Source organism: Schistocerca serialis, chromosome 5, assembly GCF_023864345.2.
Source record: "Schistocerca serialis cubense isolate TAMUIC-IGC-003099 chromosome 5, iqSchSeri2.2, whole genome shotgun sequence".
NCBI classification, from domain to species: domain Eukaryota; kingdom Metazoa; phylum Arthropoda; class Insecta; order Orthoptera; family Acrididae; genus Schistocerca; species Schistocerca serialis.
This window is the reverse complement of record NC_064642.1, coordinates 347,496,791-347,517,727: the sequence shown is the minus strand read 5'-3', so window position 1 is coordinate 347,517,727 and position 20,937 is coordinate 347,496,791. Positions and strand designations below refer to the sequence as shown.

General features: G+C 42.2%; 1 protein-coding gene across 3 annotated transcripts in view; it reads left to right on the top strand.

The window, feature by feature from the left end:
* Positions 1-20,937, top strand: part of LOC126480722 (protein spire) — a 797,250-nt gene that overhangs the window by 93,286 nt on the left and 683,027 nt on the right. For all 3 annotated transcript variants that reach the window (XM_050103982.1, XM_050103983.1, XM_050103984.1), the window contains exon 2: positions 9,524-9,564. In XM_050103982.1, the coding sequence (XP_049959939.1) occupies positions 9,524-9,564 (41 nt within the window). The remainder of the gene's footprint in view (positions 1-9,523; positions 9,565-20,937) is intronic.

Genomic DNA, 20,937 nt, shown 5'->3' with positions numbered 1-20,937 from the left:
AAGTCTCTAACACCTACCGTGTGTCAATAAACACGAATTTGGGGAGCAGACAGCACAATGTTGTACTGGCACCCTCTGTATCATCATTTTCCTTCCCACTCCTGCTTTCCATGCGCGAAGTGCTCTCGCCGTGAAGTTCAGCGATGTGGTGAGATGCACTGAAATGCCCGCTGCGCGTTGCATGGAGATCCACATGCTCATTTTGTTTGAGAGCCTTGGTGAGAGAAAGTTTACCTAAGATGCATACCGCTGTAGTTCAACCATGATATTCATGCAGTATATTCATAAGGCGACACTTGTTGATTCTTCATGTTGCTGGGCGCTTTAGAGTACTTAAAGAGTCACGTGTGTTCAGGATCTTGTTTAGTCAACGATAGCAGACGAACTGACGACAACTTGCGTGATGACAGCTACCTCTGCGGTGAACACCGACACATTATGGGGGAGAAAATATGAACGTTCGGCTTGGAGATCGAGACAAAAGAAAACGCTAACCATTTACAGTTGATCCGTTACGTTCGACCCGTCAATGAATATTTTAATCATATCTGACCATTGCGTTTGCGTGACTTTCCTGAATAATTTGTTAATATTTAATGTTGCACATTTGGGAAGCAGATAGGTGTTTCATGAAGCGTGTAGCTGAGGAAAGAGAACATCAGAAGTGGCGATTTGTACACAGGGACAACATTGGCAAAAGCAAAAAGCACCCGATAAGTTTTCGGACAACACACAAAGTAAACCACAAATCATCATTTTAACCTTTTTCTGTTGTTCCTTAGTTGCTTCAAAATTCAGGACGATACACGTGGCTTAACATAGAAAATCATAAGAAAGACCAAATGATAATTTAATTTCAAGAAACTTGTGCTGCAAAAACCTGAAAAACAAGAAATTAATAAGAGAAGATATGGTATATGAACAATTTGTAATTACTATGTAACTTCTTTATTACATACATGTAACAAAACTGTATTACAAGCCACTGTAGATCGTTCGCAAATAAATGGAGCGAAACGCGTTGGGCAGAAAATAAACTACCTTTCATTTAGCTGCAAAGGCGAATACACCTCCGTGAAAACAGCCCAATTTTTCGTAATAAGCATGTTGTACCTTAGAAAATCAAACCGTAATTAAGGAATAAACCAAAGTTAAAATCACAATATTAATAACAAAAACGTATTGGAACAATTTTCAGCTGACCACCTGTTCTGTTGTTATTCAAATGCAGTGTGATTTTGTTAAATGGGGACAAACTGCAAGAAACGATCCCTCAGGGGATAGAGCAAACAAGGTCGCCTGGGCATTCTGACTGAAATGCGTTCCAAGGGAGGTACACCCACTTGAAGGTGGAGATAAAAGATCTTTGACAGTTTAGGTTTCAATGATTAAAGCAGACACGAAAACACGGTAGGCAACTGGGAAGGCTCTGTCTGTAAAAATGTATTAGCCCCCCACTCAAGAGAGCAGTGAACTGTAGCACCATCAGGTAGCTGTCACATTACCTTTTGTACCACCAAAGACAGGTTTTCCAAAAAGGGAGGCAGAGCCACATACGGAAAGTGCAGATATGCCTCGCCTGTGAAGCATTCTAGAAGAATGTATGACCCCACGAGGCGGCCGTGAAAAATCGCTGCCCACACAATGAGGCTAAACCGGTGGTGATGGTTCGCTGCCACCATACCATGGGGATTGTCTGTAGCGAACAGGTGGATGTTGTGAAGGCTGACGATACCGCCCTTCCTAGAGGATGCCTTGCCTATGAATAGGATGGATGACAGAAATCCTTGACGCGATGGCCTGTGTGACGAACCAGCGATAAAACTGTCGACGCGGAGGCAAATAATAAGGCTTGCACGCGTTGTAAGTGATGCAACACAAAGGTTAAAGACATTAGCTACTATCAAATTGATTTATATCAGTGGGGAAAGTTTAAAATTTGTGCCGGACCGAGATTCGAACCCGATTCTCCTACTTACTAGGCAGATGTGCTGACTATCGCACCATCCAGATACGGTCTTCACCACAACTGCACCTTATACCCTAGCACGCCTCCCGTCAGACCGAAAATCTCAGTATGTACCACACACTACTGATGGAGCGCCCCCGCCCCCCATCAGCCTCATTACTCGCGGGGCATCTCACTAATACCCGGAAGAGTTCGAGCTTGATGTGCATCTGCACTGAATGGATCATTGGCCTTCATCGCCTTAATTGTGTACTTGTGGTGCCTGTTCCTTCGGCCACGTCCGAAAGAGCAGACACGACATACATAGTGATACGCCTAATAGTAGTCTTGGAAAAAGTTCCACATGGCCATGTGGCTTACCACATGCTGGCGGGGCTTCTGATTGATGCTGATCCCGGGGCGACTGCCGAAGATCTTTTATCTCCACTATATAGTTTTAAACTTTCAGGAATCAAGTCAACACACAGTGAAGGCGATACGGAAATTACGAAACATATAAAGAAAAACTGTTTTTGTACTACAATATACAGATCGCATTCCTCTCATTATTTGTGCTCATTGGGAAGTACCACAAATAGACAGATGCAGAGGCTAGTAATTTCAGAAACAGGAGTGGCTGTTGTGTCTCATTTGGAGAAAGCGTGCAGACGGTGCCGCTAAAGTTCCGAGCCATGCTGCACGACTGACTGGTCGGTCGGGGCCGTTGCGTTATCCAAAGCCCGCGTGTAGGGGGTGTGACAGCGACGCCGGCTTCCGACAGCGGCCGGCGTTATCCTGGGCAGCCAAGTGTGTGGCAGCGACACCTGTTTCCTGCCCGCTCTTCCTTACGGCTGCCGTACCCGCGCAGTGGAACGCCTTCTGGCGCGATTCCACCGTGACCCTGCTTAATTGGATTCGGTTCACCGAGTTTCAAGGTCCGTACGTGAACGATGTCATTGCCACCGTACTCTGCTGCCGACCTTAACCTGGCAATCTTGCTTGGAGGCAAGTGCCCGTCGTGTCTTCTTTAGTTCACGTACTAGGTGAAACGTATCACAAACATGTAATTAAATGAGGCAATGTGTCAGAAACAGGCATAAAACCGATTACGTTGAGTGCTTACTGACGAACGCGGCCAATATCGTTCGTGGTCCAGATCAAGTGCAGTACTCAGTTTCATTGTATTGCAATATCATCCCTTCATTCTTCTCTCACAGCGAAACAGTATTATCCACCACTCGAAATTTCCGCATGAACATTTAAATAACAAAGTTTGTATAATTTTGTTTAAGTTTGCAAAGACTGTGTGTGTGTGTGTGTGTGTGTGTGTGTGTGTGTGTGTGTGTGTGTGTGTGTGAGTGAGAGAGAGAGAGAGAGAGAGAGAGAGAGAGAGAGAGAGAGAGAGAAAGTTGGGGGGGGGGGTTTACAGAGGAAGAGACTATTACTTAAGTTAGACGAAAATTTGAGAACGATCGACTTCAGCCCTCTTGTCGAATTTACTCCGGTATTCACCAAAAGTAATACAGATAACCACATACAATTTAATATATGATAATCGGATAATGTCTTGCATTTGTTTACAATGTGATCCTTGCGTCGTAACGGCAGTGTTAACTCACTTGATTTTTCCTTGTACTGGCTATGCTAAAATAAAGACGTTACCGCTTTTCAGCCGCGAATTAGACTGTTTTCTATAGGGTTCGTCTTGTAATGTGACTCTTCATCCTCTTTGCATATCTGGCCATACCCAGGTGTGTTTGGCGGTCGGTTATCGAGTGGGAGCTACATTGTTTTTACGTCATTTGTTAAAGCAACAGAGCTTCATACGTTATAAATTAGTGTTTTGTTCTCATTTTACACACATCAAAAAAAGTTTTGCATCACCCCGGTTCCCAGAACTCCTGAAGATAGACGTTGTCTGTGAATATTGGATCGTAGACACAGTCCCTTTGACTGTTCAGAGATGTCACTAAACCCGCCTAAAGACGTAAACAACCATGCATGAGTACGCCTATTACACGCAGGGAGGGGGGGGGGGGGGAGAGACAGCCGATCAGCTCGTCAGTTCACAGAAAGAAGGTACACGGCTCGTGTTGTCTGTAGTTCAACTATGCCTAGACGGTCAATACCGCGGTTCGATCGCGTCCTCGTTATTACTTTGTGCCAGGAAGGGCTCTCAACAAGGGAAGTGTCCAGGCGCCTAGGAGTGAACCAAAGCGATGTTGTTCGGACATGGAGGAGATACAGAGAGACCAGAACTGTCGATGACATTCCTCGCTCAGTCCGCCCAAGGGCTACTACTGCAGTGGATGACCGCTGCCTACGGATTATGGCTTGGAGGAACCCTGACAGCAACGCCACTATGTTGTATAATGCTTTCCGTGTAGCCACATGACGTCGTATTACGACTCAAACTGTGCGCAAAATAGACTGCATGATGCGCAACTTCACTCCCGACGTCCATGGCAAGGTCCATCTTTGCAACCACGACACCATGCAGCGCGATGTAGATGGGCCCAAAAACTTGCCGAATGGACCGCTCAGGATTGGCATCACGTTCTCTTCACCGATGAGTGTCGCATATGCTTTCAACCAGACAATCGTCGGAGACGTGTTTGGAGGCAACCCGATCAGGCTGAACGTCTTAGACACACTGTCCAGCGAGTGCAGCAAGGTGCAGGTTCCCTGCTGTTTTCGTGTGGCATTGTGTGTGGCCGACGTACGCCGCTGGTGGTCGTGGAAGGCACTGTTACGGCTGCACGATACGTGAATGCCATCCTCCGACTGATAGTACAACCATATCGGTAGCATATTGGAGAGGCATTCGTCTTCATGGACGACAAATCGCGCCCCCATCGTGCACATGTTGTGAATGACTTCCTTCAGGATAACGAGAGTGGACAGCATGTTCTCCAGACATGAACCCTATCAAACGTGCCTGGGTTAAATTGAAAAGGGCTGTTTATGGACGACGTGACCCACCAACCACTCTGAGGGATCTACGCCGAATCGCCGTTGAGGAGTGGGACTAACTGGACCAACAGTGCCTTGATGAACTTGTGGATAGTATGCCACGACGACTACAGGCATGCATCAGTGCAAGAGGACGTGCTACTGAGTATTAGAGGTACCGGTGTGCACAGCAATCTGGACCACCACCTCTGAAGGTCTCGCTATATGGTAATACAACATGCAATGTGTGGTTTTCATGAGCAATAAAAAGGGCGGAAATGATGTTTATGTTGATCTCTGCTGCAATTTTCTGTACAGGTTCCGGAACCGAAGTGATGCAAAACTTTATGTGTGTATTTAATCTGTTCAGCGAGTGCCAGTTCATGAACACGAACGGAGCTCCTCCATAAGCAGGAAACTGCAGGCCAAACTGGAATTCGAAAACCACTCATCAGTGATGCAAACGTCCCTAACAAAATAACGTGGTGCCGAAGCCGAAGAAAGTAATTTGGTCGGATGAGAGTTGTTTTTGACAGTGTTTCCAACTTATGATAGTGTACATTGTGTTCTGCCTTCGTGTTCTGCTTTGGAGAGAAGGGTACGTGATCGCTATCCACCTCCATCAGCGCTATCTGAATTTGTCACTGTTTTGTAAGAAGAATGGTATAAGGTTACCATGAAAAAACTATACACGACTTGTAGTTATCAATTCCGAGGCGACTGTAAGATGTTTCGGATACCAACGGGTTTCCTACACCGGATGGCAGTGTGTTGTGCTTGGTATTTCCATATTTTGTCCACTCTCTGTACTGGTTTGGCAGGCCTTTTCATAACGACCCTGTTTGTGATTCAAGCAGCCATGCTGAGAGAGATAATCAGTACAGGAGAAGCAGACAGCCATATCCTTACTGGTAGTCTGTGATGGTGCAGCTGTCTATCTTCCTACATGAAAGTAATCGTATCTCCACAGCATTGTGAATGTCTTTACCGTAGTGCAAGAAATGTATAGCGCTTAAGACGGAAAATATAGCTCTGTAATTAATATTGAAAAGTATGTTACTGAACATCAGGAGTTGTCTTCAAATATGTTCATTTTTATTTTTCTTGGGACCAAAGATCTTGTAGCCAAATCGGAGCGTATCAAGCATACAGACGTTTATTCTTTAACATGGTCTAACATGGAATCTCTGTAGAGTAACTAGGTTCCATAATCTATAAGTTCTCGTCGCGTAGCAATTGATTCTGATGCACTCTCTTCTATAAGTAGTAAGTTGTGCTCTGTGTAAAGCACTTAGTTTTCCGATAATGAAAACTACCTATTGACGTTCCGCAGCTGCTCTCAGGCTCCAGTTAACAAGAAACCTAATCTTATTACAGCTCCCTGATTGCACGACCCAGCTGCGAGGAAGTAACTACAGGCTGTTCAGAGACACCCACGTCGCGTTATTGTAGCCTAGAGACTTGGCATTGCGATGAACACTTATTACTTGTATGTTGGATTAAAATTCACAAATCAAACGTCTTATTCTCTGTTGTATTATACTTACGAAAATATTTATGACATAATTGCCATGCCAAGACTGTAATTCGGCGTTGTATTTCAGTTTCAGTCGTACATGAACAGTCACTTCTGTCCATACCCCATTAGATCATCTTTCAAGCTCTAAAGATCCGTCATCAAACGCCATTACCGTGCGTGGCGTCATAGTGAGAGAGCGTTTGCAATGAATGTCCATCTTTTTTATTATTATTTTTTCTATTTGACGGGTAGTCATGGAATTTCAGTTATCACATAGAAAAAATGAAGTTCCGTAATTAATTTCTTGCTTGTTTGCAGGTGCGTGTCTTCAGTCCTAGAACTCACTGAAATTTATGGTCACAGAATACATTAGTACACCGCAAGAGCATTCAAAACAAATGGCGCAACACATTGATAAAGTTAAGATCGGCAGCTCCATTCGTTATGGCTGTTTTTCCGATGTAGGAAGGTACTGTGGCGCAAGTAGTTCCACGTGTACAAGGACTGCAGACATGTATCTGCGAAAACAATAGGAATTAATTACGTAATTTCGTTTTTCCGATATGTTAATTATATTTTCATGCCAACTGCTCGTATATGTATGACAGTGGGCTAATCTTGTTAGAGAATTTTTCAGTATACATTTCTAATTTGAGTAGTGTTATGGCGACACAGTTGTCATGAGGTAATTTCGAAAGAAAAAAGAAAATGAATACATATTACAAATAGGCCAGTGGCAGAGACTATCTTCCCGTTGTTGTAGAGATCGTTAGAGCAGAACGTTTGCGCCATTGGGCAAGAAAAGAGGGGGGAGGGGGGAAGGAGGGGCGGCGAATTGATTGAGGTCTTGAAGAAACGCAAACCAGCGTTTGTCTGAGGCGATTTCCATAAAGAGGGGAACACTTTCACCAAAGTACAAAAAAAAAAAACCCTAATCGATGTTTTGATCATAACAAGTAAACTGGTAAGAAAAACTGCCTGGACGTTGACGTTCACTACTGTCGTCCATTGTTGTAGAAAGAGACGACGCTCTAGGTGACTACGAACAGGAGTGGTTTCTGATAGTCAACTTTCCCTCTTTCAGGTTGGTTTCCTGTACATTATTGCTACAATACTACGGTGTAAATGGGATACCTCGTGATGATGAACCTGGGGCTTAGCTTAATCTTCATTCCGACGCACTTCAATGCGTGTTGTACTTAACCTACGCTGAATAGCGTACACCGTCCTTTACAATAGATTTATTACAGATGCAGGAGCAATGGCGGTATAGAGGTGCCGTATAGAAAGCAAAAGATTGCGAAAAGTCTTGCGCTATGGCATCAGAAACACTGAACGTCTAAAAACACACTCGGGGATACAGTCCTATATTAAATAGTTCTAGTTCGACAAGGGTCACGAGTAAAGAAACTGCGTCGTTGGTATTACGTTCAGCCTCTGTGTAGTTACTCGTCGACAAACTCTGAAACAAGGCCATTTTACTTGCGTCATAAAGAGCAATGCAGCTGTGCTGTTGCCACATCTGAGAATCACTTGTTTGTGCAGCAGCCTTGCGCCGACTCAAGAACACGAGAGATATGCTAAACTAGACGCAACAGTTCTTCGAGACGACGTTACCGCTTTCCTCGGATTCAATCCAACAAGTACTCGTATTCACAAGTACTTTACAGGTTTAGGTTTTCGAAATCACCTGATATTTTGTATACTGTGCGCGAGCACATATTGATTTCTTAAACTTTAAACGAAATGAAAAGTGAATTAATTTGTGATCTTACACTGAAGCGCCAAAGAAATTGGTATAGGCATGCGTATTCAAATACAGAGATACGTAAACAGGCACAATACGACGCTGCTGTCGGCAACGTCTATATAAGACAACAAGTGTCTGCCGCAGTTGTTAGATCGGTTACTGCTGCTACAATGGCAGGACATCAAGATTTAAATGAGTTCGAACGTGGTGTTATAGTCGGCGCACGAGCGACGGGACACAGAATCTCCGAGGCAGCAATGAAGTGGAGATTTTCCCGTACTACCAGTACACAAGTGTACCGTGAATATCAGGAATCCGGTAAAACATCAAATCTCAGACATAGCTGCGGCCGGAAAAAGATTCTGCAAGAACGGGACCAACAATGACTGAAGAGAATCGTGATAGAAGTGCTGGGCCATCAACAAGTGTCAGTGTGCGAACCATTTAACGAAACTTCATCGATATGGGCTTTCGAAACCGAAGTCCCACTCATGTGCCCTTGGTGACTGCGTGACAAAGCTTCATGCCTCGTCTGGGCCCATGAACACCGACATTGGATTGTTGATGGCTGGAAACATATTGACTGATCGGACGAGTCTCTTTTAAAATTGTATCGAGCGGATGGACGTGTAGGGGGAAGGAGACAATCTCATGAATCCATGGACCCAACATGTCAGCAGGGGACTGTTCAAGCTGATGGATGGTCTGTGGTGGTGTGGGACGTGTGCATTTGGAGTGATGGGACCCCTGATAAGTCTAGATACGACTGACCAGTGACACGTAATTAAGTACGGTATCCTGTCTGATCACTTGCATCCGTTCATGTCCATTGTGTATTCCGACGGACTTGGGCAATTCCCCAATTGCTACAGAGTGGCTCCAGGAACACACTTCTAAGTTTAACACTTCCGCTGGCCACCAAACTCCCAGACATGAATATCATTGAGCATATCTGGGATGCCTTACAACGTGTTCCGAAGAGATCTCCACCCCCTCGTACTCTTACGGGTTTATGGGCAGCCCTGCAGGATTCATGGTGTCAGTTCCCTGCAGTAGTACTTCAGACATTGAGTCCATGCCACATTGTGTTGCGGCACTTTATCATCAGTAATGAATACATCCTGCTTAATCTCCATATGCATTCAGGTAATCGTATGCCCTAAATATTGTCAAGAGCAGGGGCAGACAACTTTTTTGCCGTCATTGTGTATTCTTGCATTTCTGTACTGTACATTAATCACTTTTTGGTTTTGCGATTTTTTTCCGTCATTGTGTATTCTTGTATTAATTCATAGATTCTGACGTGCAAGCACCATTATTTGGATGATGAATATCTTGCCTTATATTGTTCCAGGGCCTCCGTCGTCGAGGGTGCCTGTCTCATCGGAGCTACAGGTAAGGGCGCTTGGTTCCAATATCGTATTGAAGCTTTCGTGAACAAACTGCTGTGGAGTACAGTCCTAATTGATAATCAACTAAAAAGTTCATATTCTACTAATACAATAATATTGTTGTTGTAACAGGTTGTTCAACAATAATTTTTAAGCCAACCTACTGTCATACGATGCCTTTTTAAAATGTTTCCATTACGAGTAGGAACTACTCGCTGTTACTGAAGTTATCGTTGCTGTGCTCCCATGAGTGAAATAGTGCTTTTTTTTAAGTAGTTCGAAATACAAATCTTTCCAGTCGAGCTTATGGGTATTTAGAGGGCTTGTGTTGTACTCAGTCGGAAGACTGGCTTGATGCAGCTCTCCAAGCTGCTCTATCCTGCGCGATTCTCTTCATCTTTGAATAACTGTTGCAACTTCCATGAATTTGAATCTGTTTACTGTATTCATACCTAGATCTTCCTTTGCCATTTTCACCCGACACACTTCCCGCGGTTAACACATTGACGATCCTCTGATACTTCAGGCTGCATCGTTTCAGCCAGTCCCTTCTTTCAGTGAAGCTGTGCCATTCTTTTCCCCTGCAATTGTGTTCAGTTCCTCATTTGTTTTTCGATTTACCCATCTAATTATTCTTTTTCAGCACCACATTTCAAAAGCTTCTTTTCTCTGCGTGTCGCCCAAGTTTCCCTTCCGTGTAAGGTTACACTCCAGACAGTTACATTCAGAAAATACTTCAAAACACTTCAGTTATTTGTTTACTAATTCCTCTTTTTTGGAAATGTTTACCTTGCTATAGCCCGTCTGCATTTTATAGTCTATCTACTTAGGCTCTCAGTTATTCTGGTGGCAAAATACCGAAAATTATCTATTACTTTGTCTCTCGTGTCCTAATCTAATTCCCCCAGTATCGCCCGATTTAATTCGGCCAAATTTCTTGATCCTTGTTTTAATTTGATTGAAATTCATCTTAAAATATATTTTCAGGGTACTGTCCATTCCGTCTTCCAAGAAGTTTGCTGTCTGTGACAGACTTACAGTATCTTCGGCAATTTGCAGAATTTTAATTTCTTTGTGGTGGTGGTGGTGGGTAGTGTTTAACGTCTCGTCGACAACGAGGTCATTAGAGACGGAGCGCAAGCTCGGGTTAGGGAAGAATTGGGAAGGAAATCGGCCGTGCCCTTTCAAAGGAACCGTCCCGGCATTTGCCTGAAACGATTTAGGGAAATCACGGAAAACCTAAATCAGGATGGCCGGAGACGGGATTGAACCGTCGTCCTCCCGAATGCGAGTCCAGTGTGCTAACCACTGCGCCACCTCGCTCGGTTTTAATTTCTTTGTACTTGAACTTTAAATTACCTTTCGAAATGACTACTTGGTTTCGTTCACATGTTGATCAATAGACAGACAGAAAACATTGGAGGTAGATCACCACCACAGTCTCACTCCCTGTTTCCCCTTTTGTCTCCTTCGATTCTTTCAACTACAGTCTGGTGTCTGTAGCAGATAACATTTGTGTTCCTGTATTGGAGCATTGCTACCTGCAAAATTTCAGAGGGCGTAGTCCAGTTCACTTTGGAAAATCTGCCTCTGAATCTACAGAAGCGGTAAACGTAGGTTTGCCTTTCTCAGTCTACTTCTAGGATAAGTCGCAGGACCAATATTGCTTCGCATAGTCATTTTCTATGATCCCAAAATGATCTTCCCCTAAGTCGGCTTCTACCAGCTTTTCCATTCTTCTGTAAATAATTCGTGTCAATTTTTTAGTCCTGACCTATTAAACTGATGTTTCGGTAGTATTCACACATATCAGCAACTGCATTCTTCGGATTTGCAATCACCATATACTTTCTGAAGTCCAACGGCATTTCTCCTGCGTCATATGTCTAGCATACCAAATGAATAGTTCTGTCACGGTTGGCTTTTTGAAGAATCTCAATAATTCTGAGTGAATGTCGTCTACTCCAGGGACCACGTTTCCAGTTAGGTCTTTAAGTGCTCTATCAAGCTCTTCTCGCAGTATATATCCCATCTAATTTTAAACTGCTTCGTCTTCTGTTTTTATAATGTTGTTCTCAAATTTGCTCCCTTATGTAGGCCCTCTATATATTCCTTCCGCCTTCCAGCTTTTCTTTCTTTGCTGCGACCGGCTTGTCATCACAACTCTTAATATTTATACAGTTGCTTCACTTTTCTCCTACGCGTCTTTACTTTTCCTAAAGGCCGTATGTATCTTTCCAATAGTTATGTATGCTTCTACATCCCTGCATTTGTTCTCTACCCATTCCTTCTTAGCTGGCCGCGGTGGTCTAGCGGTTCTAGGCGCTCAGTCGGGAACCGCGTGACTGCTACGGTCGCAGGTTCCAATCCTGCCTCGGGCATGGATGTGTGTGATGTCCTTAGGTTAGTTAGATTTAAGTAGTTCTAAGTTCTAGGGGACTGATGACCACAGATGTTAAGTCCCATAGTGCTCAGAGCCATTTGAACCATTCCTTCTTATTTTGCGTATCCTGGCAGTCTAAAAAATTAGACATTGTAGTCTCTTCCACCGGCTTCACTTCCTGCATTTTTGTACTTTCTCCATTTCGTCAGTTAAATTCATTATCTCCTGTGTTACCCAGGGATTACTACTTGAGCTTGTTGTTTTACTTACGTGATCCGCTGCTGCCATTCCTATTTCATCTCTTAAAACTACCCATTCGTATTATATTGTATTACATTCCCTGTTTTGAGTCCAGCGTTGCGTGATACTCCCTCTGAAACTCTCAGCAACCTCTGGTTACTTCAGTTTAGCCAGGTCCCATTTATTTGTCATTTTGTGTTATAGGCTCTTGCTTCATTTGTAATCGTCTTCGATGTAACACACATCGTCTGGTGAAGGCTGATAGAAAGTTCAAAAAGTTCGAATAATCAGAGAGATTTTTCATTACTTCATTTTCCATCTAATAAGATTATGAGCGTGAAGTACAAAAACGATGTTTGCTGTCGACGTTATGCAGTACTACTTCGGATCATATGAAGCTGAGTATGAACAAGTGATGCTGCACATTTCAAATGTAAAGTGCTGCAGTGGGAACAAGACGAGCTAAGTATTTATGTCTGTCAGTTAATATAGACCAGTATTGAAGAAATCATGGCATTCAAACAGTCTGGATGACTTAATTTTTACATACGACTTACATGCTTCTGTTTACCGGTGGTCGTTTATGACAAAGTAGTAAATCAGTAACGTAAATGCTGGTCTGCTCTGCTGCGTTCTGTGTTGATACCTAGAATAAGTCACTGGACTTGCATGTACCTGAAAGAAATCACGCGCACTTAAAATTACTGTAACTGCTTGCCAAAACTCAAAAAGTGAGTAAAGAATGCAGTTAGATGACCATGCTGCAGTTTACTGCGCAACAGCAGTATTATGTTCACTTTACGCCCAAGCATTAAGATAAAACAAACGTGACGAAACGGGATTAAATAATTTGAAAGGTTTTTTAAGCTGAAATTCAAAACCACACAAGTAATTTCAATTACATTAGCATGAGAACTTAGGGCCTACTTTAGAGATGGTCACAAACAAAGATAAAAGCATAAACTAAAGAAAAGTTGGTACACGATTTTCGTTAAGATTTACTCCTTTCTCTGTTTTCTTAAAATCATTTAAAAAAGGGTGAAGCAGCATTTAGCAATACTATAGACACCTGATTGTCATGAAATTGATACCAAGGTAGAGATTGTTTATCGGAATTTCATCTTTCGCATAAAAGTAATTCGCGGAATGAATAATGATGCCAGAGCATCTTGCGCGAGTATTAAGACTAACACTCGTAGCAAATATACAAATTATGATACACATTATCTCATTCCAAGTGTCCAGGCACACAGGGAATCATTTTGAGATACTAATACCGCGAGCCATGAAGACCAACAGGAGAGAATACACCACGACTCGTTTGACAAGACAGACGACATCTGCCCGTAGTATTGACTCTGCGAAAATAGATGTGAATCATCCATTTATTCAGGTACAGGGCCAAAAAGATAATGAAATCTCCAGCCGCATTATACAACTTTCAATGCCATAGACTTTGACTTCATAAATCTGGAGAGACATGCTAAGATTACAAAGTTTTATATTGTGATGTACAATCTAGAGGAGCAGTTTGCAAAAAATCTTGTATATGGTTCTCTTAAATTTGAGGATACAGCATACAGCATAGGTGTGTCTATATCCAAGCTTACGGAGAACAGATTCAAATCCACCAATCCACGTTAATATGGTTTGCGTACTGAAACGAATTGTGCAGACCTTGTTGTTCTGAAGTACCACGCTGTTCTGTGTGGAAAACTGAATGTGATGCTAAAATACGACTCCAATGTTTTATCTGAATTCGGCTGCCAATGTCTTTGGGGTGACATTTTACCCCTGCCTGGTTAAGGAACCAAGTCAGAGGCTCACAGAACTCTCATCACGTGGTCTGGGGCGAGGGAGGGGGGGGGGGGGAGAGAAAAAGAGAGAGAGAGAGAGAGAGAGAGAGAGAGAGAGAGAGAGAGAGAGAGAGAGAGAGAGAGAGAGACAGAGAGAGAGAGAGAGAGAGGGGGGGGGGCGGCGGCAGGGGGTGACTGTAACCACAGCAAATGAGGTCGGCTATCGGCGTTTGTATGGCATTGCAGGTTTCCCGTCGACGCTTATCCACAGGACAAACTAGTGAGCCCGTATCTCCGTGACTCACCTAAGCTCAAGTCAAATAGACAACAATCCAGTAGCGTAGCATTCAGTGTGTGTTCGACCTATTTACACCATGATCTTCAGCTCGATACAAGCCCTTCGTATCAATGTGAAGCCACTAGAGACCAAATTGGATCGATGAGTATGGACACTGGACCAAGGAATAATAATAATAATAATAATAATAACAATGAGATGGTCACATGAAGTTAACCGACACCTCATATTCTGTTATTACGAAGCAACAAACTTACGAGCCAACACAACTGGATACAGATCACAAGTATACACAACATTTATTACCAGATACCCAGAATTAAAATTTTTAACAGAACAACGACTAGCTGATCAGATCCGTGTAATAATCAAAAATAACAGGATACCCCAGTCAGAATTAGAAAACATCAAACAACAAGTGCAACAAATACTGGAACAAAATAATGTGCAATCAGAAAAAGAAGAAAATACAGTAATGGACTCAAACATCCCAGAGCAAACAAACAAAGAACCACATGCGTCAATTAAACAGAGGAAAACGAAATCTTAAGACAGTCACCAGAACAAGCACAAATAGAACATGAAGTGACACACATGTTAGATATAGAAGAAAAATTTCAGTTGACATATATAGAATACAAAGATACAAATACAGACGTTAGACCATTCTTGCATAGACCACCAAATAACACACAAGTCGAAACAACAATAACAACTATCAACACAATCATACACAACAAAATAAATGAAAATACAACTATGGAAGAGTTACAACTACTGGTTTATGTAGGAGCACTCACTACACTAAATATACACACTAGGCAGAGATCAGAATCAACCAACACACAGAAGAAACCCACAAAACCAGCATGGCAACACAGGCTACAGATCAGAATAGAAAAACTGAGGAAAGACATCGGACAGCTAACACAATTTATAAGAAATGAAATATCAGACAAAAAACGGAAAAGGTTAGGTAAAATCTCACAACAAGAAGCAATAGAGCCATTAGACGAAAAGAAGCAGAAATTACAAGCATTAGCCAAACGACTCAGAAGATACAAAAAAAGTGAAAATAGAAGGAAACAAAACCAAACATTCAACACAAACCAAAAGAAATTTTACCAGACAATAGATAACACACACATTAAAATAGACAATCCACCAAACATAACAGACATGGAACACTTCTGGAGCAACATATGGTCAAACCGGGTACAACATAACAGACATGCTCGGTGGATACAAGCAGAAACAGACTCATACAAGATGATATCACAAATGCCTGATGTGATAATTTTGCAACATAAAGTCACCTGAGCAATTAATTCTGCGCACAATTAGAAAGCCGCTGGAAATGATAAAATAGCAAATTTATGGCTAAAAAAGTTCACCTCAACACATTCACATCTAACTAAACTATTTAACAATTACATTGCAAACCCATACACAGTCCCTGATACACTTACACAAGGAATAACTTATCTGAAACCTAAAGATCAAGCAGACACAGCAAACCCAGCAAAATATCGCCCCATAACATGCCTACCAACAATCTACAAAATATTAACTTCAGTCATTACACAGAAATTAATGACACATACAACACAGAACGAAATTATAAATGAAGAACAAAATGGCTGCTGCAAAGGAGCACGAGGATGTAAAGATAAACTGATAATAGATACAGAGGTGACATATCAAGCTAAAACCAAACAAAGGTCGCTGCACTACGCGTACATTGATTACCAAAAAGCTTTTGATAGTGTACCCCACTCATGGTTACTACAGATATTGGAAATATACGAAGTAGAGCCTAAATTGATACAGCTCCTAAACATAGTAATGAAAAATTGGAAAACCACACTTAATATCCAAACAAATTCAGATAATGTCACATCACAGCCAATACAGATTAAGCGTGGAATATACCAAGGAGAATCATTGAGTCCTTTCTGGTTCTGCCTTGCTCTGAACCCACTATCCAACATGCTAAATAATACAAATTATGGCTATAATATTACTGGAACATACCCACAAAAAATCACACATTTGCTATACACGGATGATCTAAAACTACTGGCAGCAACAATTCAACAACTCAACCAATTACTAAAGATAACAGAAGTATTCAGCAATGATATAAGTATGGCTTTTGGAACAGACAAATGTAAGAAAAATAGCATAGTCAAGGGAAAACACACTAAACAAGATTACGTGTTGGATAACCACAGCGACTGCATAGAAGCGATGGAAAAAACAGATGCCTATCAATATCTAGGATACAGACAAAAAATAGGAATAGATAATACAAATATTAAACAAGAACTAACAGAAAAATACAGACAAAGACTAACAAAAATACTGAAAACAGAAATGACAACAAGAAACAAGACAAAAGCTATAAATACTTACGCTATACCAATATTGACCTATTCATTTGGAGTAGTGAAATGGAGTTACACAGACCTAGAAGCACTCAATACACTTACACGATCACAATGCCACAAATATAGAATACATCATATACATTCAGCAACAGAAAGATTCACATTAAGCAGAAAGGAAGGAGGAAGGGGATTTATCGACATAAAAAACCTACATTATGGACAGGTAGACAATTTAAGAAAATTCTTTCTAGAACGAGCAGAAACTAGCAAAATACACAAAGCAATCACCCACATAAATACATCGGCTACACCACTACAATTTCATAACCACCTCTACAACCCTTTAGATCACATAACATCAACAGATATGAAGAAAGTAAATTGGAAAAAGAAAACACTACATGGCAAGCACCCGTATCATCTAACACAGCCACACATCGATCAAGACGCATCCAACGCATGGCTAAGAAAAGGCAATATATACCGTGAGACGGAAGGATTCATGACTGCAATACAGGATCAAACAATAAACACCAGATATTACAGCAAGCGTATTATTAAAGATCCAAATACCACAACAGATAAATGCAGACTTTGCCGGCCGCGGTGGTCTAGCGGTTCAGGCGCTCAGTCCGGAACCGCGGGACTGCTACGGTCGCAGGTTCGAATCCTGCCTCGGGCATGGATGTGTGTGATGTCCTTAGGTTAGTTAGGTTTAAGTAGTTCTAAGTTCTAGGGGACTGATGACCACAGATGTTAAGTCCCATAGTGCTCAGAGCCATTTTTTTTGAATGCAGACTTTGCAAACAACAAATAGAAACAGTAGACCACATCGCAAGCGGATGTACAATACTGGCAAATACAGAATACCCCAGAAGACATGATAATGTAGCAAAAATAATACATCAACAGCTTGTCCATACAACATAAACTAATAAAACAACACGTTCCCACATACAAGTATGCTCCACAAAATGTACTGGAGAACGATGAATACAAATTATACTGGAACAGAACCATTATAACAGATAAAACACCACCACACAACAAACCTGACATTATACTCATCAATAAAAAGAAGAAATTAGCACTACTAATCGAAATATCCATACCCAATACAACAAATATACAGAAGAAAACAGGAGAAAAAATTGAAAAATACATCCAACTGGCTGAGGAAGTCACGGACATGTGGCATCAGGATAAAGTTGACATCATACCAATTATACTATCAACTACAGGAGTCATACCACACAATATCCACCAGTACATCAACGCAATACAGCTACATCCAAACATATAGATACAACCACAGGAATCTGTAATTATTGATACATGTTCAATTACCCGAAAGTTCCTAAATGCAATGTAACCTATACCGTACAGTTAAAAGGAAGTCACGCTTGATCAAGGTCCGCGTCACTTTCCATTTCTAACGAGACATAACGTCTGAGACAGGAAAGAGAAATAATAATAATAAAAACCATAGATGCTGCCCATCTGCAAGAATACAACTACACTCATTAGTTAATAGGGAAGTGTGTGGTACAGCATACCTGTGTTCTATCACGAAGTATGAGGAATTGTCCTATAGTGCGTCGCAAAGAATAGTCATAGACACTTCCAGCATGTATTTTGAATGGCAGAAACGCTGTCTAGTTTGTACTATGTTTCACCAGAGAATGAATATGCAGGAACATGACTTGCATGTTGTGGATGCACACATTCCAAACCACTGGAATCGTAGCCACTGACTGATAAGGTGGTGCATCTGAAAGGATTAACAAGTTACCAGTTCTGAGAATTTCGCGGCTAACGACTAGTGTATAGCGAGAACAGCAAAGAAATTCACATCTAAATACTTTGCTACCTTGCTTGATACATCATCATTACGTTTGCGTTCACTGTATGGCGAAGTGTGATTTTTAGTAAAATTTACTATGGACCTTTCGTTATTTGCGAGCTGTACATTGTAACCAAACTTAACAACCTCACCTTTAACAACAAGGTCAATAGTTATGGATTACTTGCGAATATTCCCGATGGCTTTACTTTTACCACCAATCTAACTAGACATCTTTACTATCTTCCAAAATCTGCAGGCGTTCTCCAACGTACCTTTATGTAATAGCAATCCGCTGGGAAGTATACGGGCCGGCCTGTGGGGCCGAGCGGTTCTAGGCGCTACAGTCTGGAACCGCGCGACCGCTACGGTCGCAGGTTCGAATCCTGCCTCGGGCATGGATGTGTGTGCTATCCTTAGGTTAGTTAGGTTTAAGTACTGGGTGGCCCAAAAAGGATGGTCGGATTTGAACTGCGTAGTACCATTGAAAGGTGAGGAGGGGGGACCACTGCCGGCCGTCTGCAAGTCGGCCATTACACCCAGTTTGCCACGAGATGGCGCAGTGGACGGTCGAGCATCGTGTTTTTGCTGTGGAACAGTTTTTCAGAAATGATGAATCGTTTATTACTGTGCAACGATTGTTTCGACAACGTTTTGGTGTAGCGCGTGATGGACCCATTCCAGATCGCAGATCCATATCACGTTGGGTGACTGCATTCCGGACAACAGGGTCTGTCAAAAGTGGTAAATCTACAGGGCGTACACGTACGGCAGTTACTCCACAGAACATTGATGATGTTAGAGCGTCAGTGCTGCAAAGCCCGCGTCGTTCCACTAGGCGTCGTGCTCAAACTTTAGGCCTCAGCCGTAGTTCGTTGCAGCGTATTTTATGCCGTGAGTTACAGTTTCACCCATACAAAATTATGATCACGCAAAAGCTGTATGATCGTGATTTTGAGCAGCGAAGACGATTTTGTGAATCAATGCTTGACATTTTGTACTCTAATAATGATGTTGTGCTTCTTATGTCAGATGAAGCCCATTTCCATTTAGACGGCTATGTCAATAAACAAAACTGCAGGTATTGGGCAGCAGATAATCCCAGAGAATTGCACCAAAAGCCTCTTCATAGTGCTAAGGTAACAGTCTGGTGTGGAATTTCAAGATTGGGGATTGTTGGTCCTTATTTTTTTGAGGAGAACAACGCTACAGTCACAGTGAACTCGAAACGTTACTTTAACATGCTACGTAGCTTTTTGGTGCCGAAACTGCGAGAGTTACATGTAAATCGAGATCGAATTTGGTTTCAACAGGACGGGGCCACGGCCCACACAGCCAATGACTCCATGTGTGTTTTAAGGCGGATGTTCCCCCACCACATCATCTCGCGTTTTGGAGATGTCCACTGGCCCGCGAGATCACCTGACCTCTCAGCCTGTGATTTTTTTCTTTGGGGATACCTAAAGTCAAAAGTCTACGTAAAGAAGCCCCGAAACTTAATTGATCTGAAGGAGGCAATCAGTGCGGAAATTATGGCAATTCAAGAAGAAACAGTAGTGAAAGTGATGGAAAATTTCGAGGAAAGACTTGTGGAATGCATCACCGAGGAAGGACACCATCTTCCGGAAGTCATTTTCCGTACATGATTTTTTGTGGTTAGTTCTTGTAATTGGGTGCCTGGGAGCATTTAGTTACGTAATTGAATAAAATTAATTTGTAAAACTGATGGAGTTATAGTTATTTAAAATGTGACCATCCTTTTTGGGCCACCCTGTAGTTCTAAGTTCTAGGGGACTGATGACCTCAGAAGCTAAGTCACATAGTGTTCAGAGCCATTTGAACCATTTTTTTTAAGTATACGGTAGACAGTAGCTTAAACGCAACCCAGAGTTTCTTTCTAGTATTCAGTTTTGATTCGAGCTTTGCAGCCCCTTTGGATGGCCCATTTGGTGAAAGCGTTGCGTTTATTCGGAATTATCACGATGGCGTAGCGTATGCCACATGTAAATGTCTGAGGTTCAGTCCTCATTCAGTCTTGTTTATTCATTCATCGCTATTTTAACTCGCCAGTGATCTGCATGCTTGAAAAACAGCAAGTTCCACCGTAATTTGCAGTACACTCGAGGCTGCACGTCCTGCTATAACTGGCTAGGTCAGTCAGTTTGAAGATGGGAGGAAGGAAGGGGCCATACAACATCCAAATTTACAATGCCCGGTAATCCATTGTTATTTTCTATCCAGCATTAGGAATGACTGCTTTGCAATACAGTTAACGCAACTGTTTACCAATGAGCGTGTAACGACGCGCTACGCAGAATGCAACAGATTTACTGGTGGGCAACCGTTAGGCGCGCAATTACTGTGAAAGAAGCTATGGACTCTGTTAGACACAGTTAAGACATCGGTGTGTATTATCGTAAATTCAAG